The sequence below is a fragment of the Notothenia coriiceps genome, unplaced genomic scaffold, assembly GCF_000735185.1.
Source record: "Notothenia coriiceps isolate Sejong01 unplaced genomic scaffold, NC01 NC01_scaffold00012187, whole genome shotgun sequence".
NCBI classification, from domain to species: domain Eukaryota; kingdom Metazoa; phylum Chordata; class Actinopteri; order Perciformes; family Nototheniidae; genus Notothenia; species Notothenia coriiceps.
Genome location: NW_011344888.1, coordinates 62,837 through 71,332, shown reverse-complemented (window position 1 = coordinate 71,332; position 8,496 = coordinate 62,837). Strand labels below are relative to the sequence as shown.

The 8,496-nt window shown below is 35.3% G+C and overlaps 1 protein-coding gene across 2 annotated transcripts; it reads right to left on the bottom strand.

The window, feature by feature from the left end:
• Positions 1–1,969: 1,969 nt before the first annotated feature.
• On the bottom strand, positions 1,970–3,523 carry cxcl8a (chemokine (C-X-C motif) ligand 8a). Of its 2 annotated transcripts, XR_798540.1 has the most exons (5): positions 3,167–3,523; positions 2,879–3,011; positions 2,669–2,755; positions 2,270–2,538; positions 1,970–2,208 (listed from the first exon to the last, which is right to left on the bottom strand). XR_798540.1 is itself a non-coding variant. In XM_010773223.1 (4 exons), the coding sequence occupies exons 1-4, from the start codon at positions 3,231–3,233 to the stop codon at positions 2,526–2,528; spliced, it is 300 nt and encodes a 99-aa protein (XP_010771525.1). In that variant the 5' UTR covers positions 3,234–3,523; the 3' UTR covers positions 1,970–2,525. The 2 variants fall into 2 exon arrangements, 1 of the variants encoding a protein (XP_010771525.1); XM_010773223.1 differs by having other exon boundaries at positions 1,970–2,538.
• Between the last annotated feature and the right edge of the window lie 4,973 nt (positions 3,524–8,496).

The window sequence follows — 8,496 nt, the reverse complement described above, 5'->3', positions numbered from 1 at the left end:
TACTGCGTGAACTATTCATATCTTAAACTGCACTGTAACTTTTTATTCATGTACTTTTTATTCATGTATTTTTCCTTTTAATGTTTATTTATTATATTTTCTTTTTAATTACTGTTTTGAAATGCCTTTGTCTGAATGTCTTTCATTTTTGTAAAGCACCTTGAATTGCCTTGTGTTGAAAGGTGCTATATAAATAAACTTGCCTGGCCTTGCCTTGCCTTGCCTTGCCTTGTAATGGTTTCCTTACAGGTCTCACTAAAAAATCTATTAGAAAGCTGCAGCTAATTCAGAACGCTGCTGCTCGAGTCCTTACCAACACTAAGAAAGTGGATCACATCACTCCTGTTCTGAAGTCTTTACACTGGCTTCCTGTGTGTCAAAGAATTGATTTCAAAATATTGTTGCTGGTTTATAAAGCTTTGAATGGTTTAGGCCCAAAATAAATTTCTGACCTCCTGCTAAATTATGAACCATCCAGAACTCTCAGGTCTTCTGGGATTGGTCAGCTTTCTGTCCCCAGAGTCATAACTAAACATGGTAAAGCAGCGTTTAGTTATTATGCTCCAAATATCTGGAACAAACTCCCAGAAACCTGCCGGTGCGCTGCAACTCTGACTACTTTTAAATCCAGGCTGAAGACTTTTCTTTTTGCCGCTGCTTTTAATTGAACTATTCACATCTTAAACTGCACTGTAACTTTTATCCATGTATTTTTTCTTTTAATGTTTATTTTATTATCTTTGCTTTTTAATGACTGATTTGAAATGCCATTTTCTTAATGTCTTTCATTTTTTGCAAAGCACTTTGAATTGCCTTGTGTTGAAAGGTGCTATATAAATAAACTTGCCTTGCCTTGCCTTGTCTTACATCTGCATTGTAATGGACCTTCGATGAAGCTATCATTCTGGAGAGGAAACGACCTGTTTACCTTACATTTACCAGGAGCACAGTGGGCACTGGTTTTGGGGGCAAAAAGATTGTATTATTTAAGAATTGTATTAAATTGTTATGGAAGAGGATTAGGGCTACATGAGAAAAAAAATGTGCAATGTGACAAAAGTACTAAAAAAAGGATTCTGAGATTAAAGTCAGAATTCGAAATTATTTCAAAAAATTTGTCACATCCCAAAACATTTTTATATTTTTGTTATAATGTTCAGTTTACTACTTTTTTTTTTTTTTAATTGTAGGATAGTTGTTGATTTGTGTGAGAATATTTTCGTATTATGTGGAATTAAAGTTGATACTTCATAACAGGCATGTGGATGGAAAAAAATACACACGATGAAACTACCTTCAACATTACTCATGTTCTTTTAGTTGCCGTAAACATTATTGTTTCCTCTAATTTATGGTACAGCTTAAGTTTACTGATTTACTGGCTGACTTTATTGGTACAATCAAAAGCACAAATATTTAAACGACGTCTGATTACAGTCTGCACAAATGTATACTGTTAGCTGTATTATTCCACAGGAGAATAAAGTCAGGGTTAGGCTCTGTGAGTAGATAGTGAGTTTAAGACACAAGCTGCATTATGTGGTCTTTCTTTGTAATGTTGACAACAGTCCCATAAGGAAGTGCAATACAGTTTTGGATAAACTCTTAGCATTTTTTCCAGTAAGTGAAAAAGGCTGTGTATTAATCGAACATTACATTATTATTTATTTCTGTATCTTAAAACCATATTTAATGTAGTAAATGTAACATTTCTTAGAGTGAAACACTTCATTTCAAATGTAGAATTATCAATTAAAGTTTTAGAGAACACGTTTCCTTCAATTTGTCATGTTTCAGTTATTATCGACTATAATAAATAATGGATTGGTAATTGTATGAGTTATTTCCAATTCATTATGTATACATTTAAGGAATATTCCAAAAGAAGATGTATCTGTTACTAGATTGTTGTAAGGTACAGTAGAATAAATGTGTAAAAGAAAGAGACATTCCAGTTTCATTTCAGGTACAAAATATTTAATTATCAATTGGTTGTTAGAGCTACACAGCTTAATGAAAATGAAATAAAATTCCATAAATATATCAATATTTGCAATAATATAAGTTATATACAAAACAACAGTTCTGCAGTTTTGCAGTGAGGAGCAGCCAAGTCTCAATCAAACAATCCCACACTGATTAATAAATAACATGTTTGATACAAACATACGCTGGCTAAATTCTGTGGTCATTTGTGAGACAGCGACCCTTTGAGGGGTCTTAAAGACTGGATAAAGCGCTATATAAGTACAGTCCATTTACCATTTACCTTTAGCGGCTGGATTTCCAGTGAAAGAATCGACCAAAAGAGTACATAAAGTGCAAACCCACATGTGCAATATTACAAGGGCCCAAAGCCGTCAGTCCATAGTAACGAAGTTACCTTCGTTACATAATTTAACACCTGATCAGGACATTCAGAGGCACTCTGCTGTTGAAAGGAAGTAACTGAGGGCAAAAAATACTTTTTGGTAACTTCTCATTTGTCTTTAAGCGCCATTGGCCCATCTCTCCGAGCAGTCGGTTTAGCGTTTTTTACTGCAGAACAAAGAAAAATATAATAAGTTAATTTGTGCATCAAGAAAAAAAAGTACTCTGTTACATTACACAGGCACATCATAAAAGTAGACTATTGTATCCTTGTACTGAATCACTGAATTTTACTTACTTGGCCATCATGTGGATAATCACTTTCTTCACCCAGGTAGCGTTGGGGTCCAGGCAAACCTCTTGACCTGTCTTCTTCAGAGTGGCACTGCAGAACCAAGCAAGAAACAGACATGCATTCAGAAAAGGTTGGTAAAGTCAATTACAAAAACTTAAAGAATCAACATTGTCACTATGTAGATGGGGTGCAGGCTTTGAAATGAAGTCTTACATGATCTCAGTGTTTTCACAGTGGGAGTTGGCAGAAATCAGCTGAACACTCTTGATGTGACGGCCGATGCGTTTGCTTTCTGTCTCGATGCAGCGGCAGTGCAGCTCCACTCCCAGACTTCTCAGACTCATCCCTGTTAGGAGAGAGGAGTCACAGGTGAGTTCACAGCACTAAATGCATTGAGGAAAAGAAGGCTGCAGAATGTTCACAGCAATTACAATTCAAATACAAAACAGAAAATAATGACTTGTATAACAGCAAAGCTCAATACAGTTACATTTAACATACCTTCACTGGCGGCCAGGAAGGCGAGGAGCACCACAATAGAGGTGAAAATGACTCTGCTGCTCATCATTTTTCCTTTTATAAATTCTGCAACAATTAACAATAAAGATTTGGAAAGTCTTTGAGAAAGCTGTCTGATGAAGCCTGAAGGTGAAGAAGGATCTTTTTATTCTGTTGAATTGTTCTTCTATGTAGTTCTTTCTCTCCTTATCTTTTTCTTGTTCAGCCTTCTCGCTCTGCTGTTTGAATATAGTGCTGAGGAGGAGAGCCTCTCCTTTTATTAAGGAAGCCCTCAGCTGGAAATGAGTCATTTCCCGCCTCAGTGCAGGTTGCGCAATCTGGGACTATCGGCAGAAGACTGGGAAATTTTCACTCAAGCATGATCAAACTGATGTGTTTTTTCAAGGGGGTGATGGGTCAGCATTTGTCACTAATACAGAGTTATCTTTTGGAAAAACACAGTGACTAAAAACATGTTATAAATTGGATATTGTGACAAGAGTCCTAAAGAGAAATTCTTTGTAAATTAGACATGGCTGTTAACAGTGTGTTGCACCACTGCTCAGCTAGACTGACTGTAACAACAAGTGATTCACGTTAAATAAAATGAATAGTTATATGAAATCCATAAATGACTTGCTGATAAACGTAACAACCAGCTTTGTCATCTCAACTGGCCCGGAGAGGAATTACAATTATTTTGATGAGGAAGATTGCTTGTACAACTAGATGTACAGCGGTCAACAGCTGGACTAAAACACAAGAATTTCTAAACATTAAGCTGCATGCATTGCCATGAAACATGCTTCCTCCTAAAGCATGTTTCAGTATTTAAAAGGATAGAATAAAAGAAATGTGGTGTTTGATTTCTAAGTTTGTTTTCTATTTTTTTCTAAACAAGTTGATTATACATAATAAGTGAGCAATCATGTTATCACAGAGATAAACTTTACATTTGTTTTAAACCATGTAAATGCATACGTGATTATAAGAACATTACTGGAAGGCAATTATTACACTTATCAAAATGGTCATAGTTGGCTCATGCGTTTGGCATTCTTAAAGAAACATCTGGCAATATGCCAAAAACTGTTGTGGAACTGAAGCCTGACGCAATTTCAACAGGCTCAAACATATCTGCCGCACGTCACTGCGGCTACTTTCACAGAGCAGAAGGAAGTATGGGGACACTTTTGAAAATTGGGATTAATTTTTAACTCTTGAATTATTGCCTCAGTTTAATAATGTCTTCTGGTTGACAAAGGACAATGTAATGTCTGTAAAGAGTATAACAATTTCATTGAAATTATTTCTTAAAGCTTTTTTATTAAAATAATGTTTTAATGATCAAGAACTTAAATAAATGTGACAAAGGCTAAAATGCAGTGGTAGAAGTAGTATGTAGTTCCTTTACCTATAGGTAAAAGTAGTAATTACACAATGTTAAAATACTTTGTAGCATAAAGCACTGCATTCAAAACGTTCCATTATACATATTTAATGTTTTATCATGAATTTGTATGTTGCATTTGACTGTGGGGGGAAATGTAAGGTTGTGCAGATTTTTAACTGCTTTATATACTGTTGGGTAATTTAATTTACAACAATTATATGCTAAAAGATCCTCAAACAGCACAGTTTTCAGCTTTTATGTTTTACAGTAGATCTAAGGTTTGAAAAAAAAAATACATTTAGGCTAAGAAGTAGGAGAATTTCTGAACCATTTAGCAAAGTTTATTCCTTTATTTTGTCGGAAGATAGATGGTTTTCACTCAACAGTAACAGAGTAAGAACAATTGTTAGAGCTGTTAGATAAACGTTGTGGTGAAAAGTAAAACATTTGCCTTGAGATGTAGACTCAAAGTATAAAGCTGCATAAAATACAAATACTCATGTAAAGTAAAAGCACCTCTTAATCTTAAAAATGTGACTTAAATGGAAATGATGACGATGATCTCATTTAAAACATATTATATACAGTATATGTCCTTTTCTTTTCATCTTTATTTTAGACCATACAAAAATAGAAACTAGATGGTAACATCACATTTAGTCAGCATGTGATTAACCTCACTGGAAAGTTTCTGATTTGCTTTCCCCGTTGTGGTTAAAGCCAGTTCATGTGGGACGGTAAGTGGCAGGCAGCACCTGACCAATATTAGTTATATGATTATTTTCTATGTTTTGGTTTTTACTACAATGTACACTGGTGCTAGGAGCAAAGAGTTAATGTGAGAGGATTCGTATGGTAGACAAAAGTATGGAGAGAGAAGAGCGGTGTTTAAGATATAGTGCATTTTTATCATTATCTGTTTTATTGTACATAATAAAGTCGAAGACAAAGTGTAAACAGGAACTAGGTTCTGTAGCTTTAGGGGATAACAGAGGAAGTATGATAACATTCCTTCATGACATGATTTGTTTGGCCATTCAAGAATTTCCCCTTGACCATAGCTAAAACTTTCATTAGACAAGTAAGCCACTTTAATATGTTTAATGTGTTCACTTTTAAGAAATCGTCCCTGCATCAGGATCACAGCTCATCATCATTAATAATAATAATAATAATTATATTTGCAATGACTGTAGTATTAATCATCATCACCATGATCATCTTAATCATAATAAATAAAAAATATTAGATGCATTGCCATTACATTTTATATTCAACTTCTCAAGAGGACAAAATGCTAACAACCCCTGACCCTCTATTGCACCACTAAAGGGTTACGTTTTTTCTACTTTTTGTGAGTAAAACATCTATTTGGAACAGACATATATGGTTCCAACGCAATGTAACGTAAGCTTTATTTCATCACGTGTTTGACCCGAAAATTCATTAATATCAGCTTTTAGAAAATATTTGCTTTACGATTGCTCTACAGCTGGCTTTGCTCTGACATGAAAACAGGCTCAAAGTCTTGTTAAGTCGGTTTCTCATTTATTGCCTTCTTCAGTATTGTTAGTTACACTTATTTTGGTATTGCATTGCATCAAAAACAAAGCATACATAAAAGTATTGTATATTGTATTGTTTGTTTAATACAGCACATTTAGAGATAAGTTACTCGGTTTTGAAAGGCATTCAGCCTGATAACATTTACTATCCCCATGCTTTTACTAAACTAAACATAGCCACATACAAACAAACCACGACACTCTGATACTGAGTGCACAAGACTGAGTTAACGAGGATAAAAACAAGAGCTGGGAAAATCAGGGATGATTCATAAACTTGTTTCTTTGTGTCTGGTAAGCCGATAAGTATTAGCTTATGCATAAGCATTACTGTGCCACTTTAGTGTGAGCAGGCTCCACTGTGTGAAAGATAGAAAAAGATTAGTTTCAGCTTAACTAGGCTTCGGACTTTAAACATTGTTAATATAGAACATGAGGAAGTGAAACCTGAGAAGGTAGCCAGCGTCTGGGAATTTCAGGGAATGCCAAAGTTTCTGGATTGACAAAGAGCTGGAGGAGGGGTTTGAGATTGACTGCTTTTTCCCCCTCACAAACAAAAGTTTGAGTTGGGGTATCAATGTATGGGTGGGCAGCCCTGCAGGGGTTTACATTCCCCATGTGTGTTACAGCGTCTCTCTGACAATTACCATCGTGGCAGGACAAGCTTATCATCAGGTCTGACATAGCTATAGCTTTCCCTATGAAAGCTATAGATGAATGTGAAAAGGCTCTTAACCGTATGCTCACTATATTATAATAATTATTTTGTATTATTATATACCATATATACATACACCATATATACTACATTTATACATTATATACTCCATAAATACCATATACTGTATATGCCATATATACTTATATATTTATATACCATATATATATATAAATATATAAGGCAAACTGTATGATATGGATTTATATACCATATATATACCGTATATATATGCCATACTGTATATACACAATACATACCATATATATATATATATATATATATATATAACATATAAATATATAAACCATATATACACCATACATATAAATATACCATAATAATATACCATTTATGAATGAGTAGACAACCATGTTATTCTTGGTCTTTGATTATATTATAGCCATTATTTGTATTTGGTTGCAACAAGAACAATAATTCAGTTTATAAAGCTAAAGAACATGGATTGGAACCATGCAGGCAGAATGGAAAAAACAGCAGGTCTGGCCGGCATGTGAAAGGAAGACAGAAAACAATATAAAATAATGATTTGAGAGAGAATAAAAGGATCAGTGTTGGTATGATCGATTAAAATCTGAAGCTAAAAGGGAAGATTGAGGTTGATACAGGTGACGAGGTGGGAGGGGAAGGCAGAGAGGGTATGGAAAGTTGGAACAGTAAGGTAGATGGATGAAGAAGTCAGGTCATTTGAGGGAGTTTGGTTGAAGGATGTAAAGAGCCAATAAAGGGGTTTTGTTTCTGAGAAAGTTGGAACGTGGCTGAAGAAAAAAAAGAGAGGCATACTTTAATGCAGTGTTTCTCAAACGTTTTCATACCAAGGACCAATAAAAAACCACTCGCGGACCACCGAACTCCACAAATATCTAAAAACACATCGTTTTTCTAGAACAGATTAAAAAACGCCTGAAAATGGTACAAACAAGTGGCAACATGTGCATGGGCGCGGGAAGGGGGGTGCTGAGGGCGCTGCAGCACCCCCTAGCGGCAGGCAGGGGGTGCGTAGCTCCCCTGTCTGAATTATTATTTGACGGTTATTGCTGCTCCCGCTGTGCATAATCTGTGTAATATGGAGCCAATAAATTCCACATTGTTGGTAAAATAATATTTTGGCCTGCCCCGAATGTTTTTTCTGTAGCCCCGGACAATTCTACCTCAATAATATAATACATTAACCGTGCTTTACGTGAACCTCATCAAGACACTAGAAAGGACGGCAGGACTGTAATTTCCCGTGTTCAGTGAATGCAACAGGGACCGTGTTGTTAGCATCTGGTTAGCTAGCTGCACTAACGGACATACGGAGCTGTTTGTTCCACAACAAGCTGGAGGAGAGCTCTCCTCTCAGACTGAGAGGCTCAGGTGAGCTAAAGGACTCTCTGAGTGTTTAGATAGTTAACTTTAGTCTAAGTTATCTCAGTGGGTCTCAAACGGTTTGGTCAAAAATTATTCAAAAGATTATTTCCGCGGCACACTTCATATGATCATTATAGTTGTAAAAAAAATAAGAGAATAAAGGAAAAACAATTATGACATACTATATGGCAGTAAAACAAGAATAGAGTTTAAAAGGTGAGTGATTTGTAAAATATCCATAAAGAAAAAGCAAAAAGATGTATCCATCTGTTTCCAGTTGTGT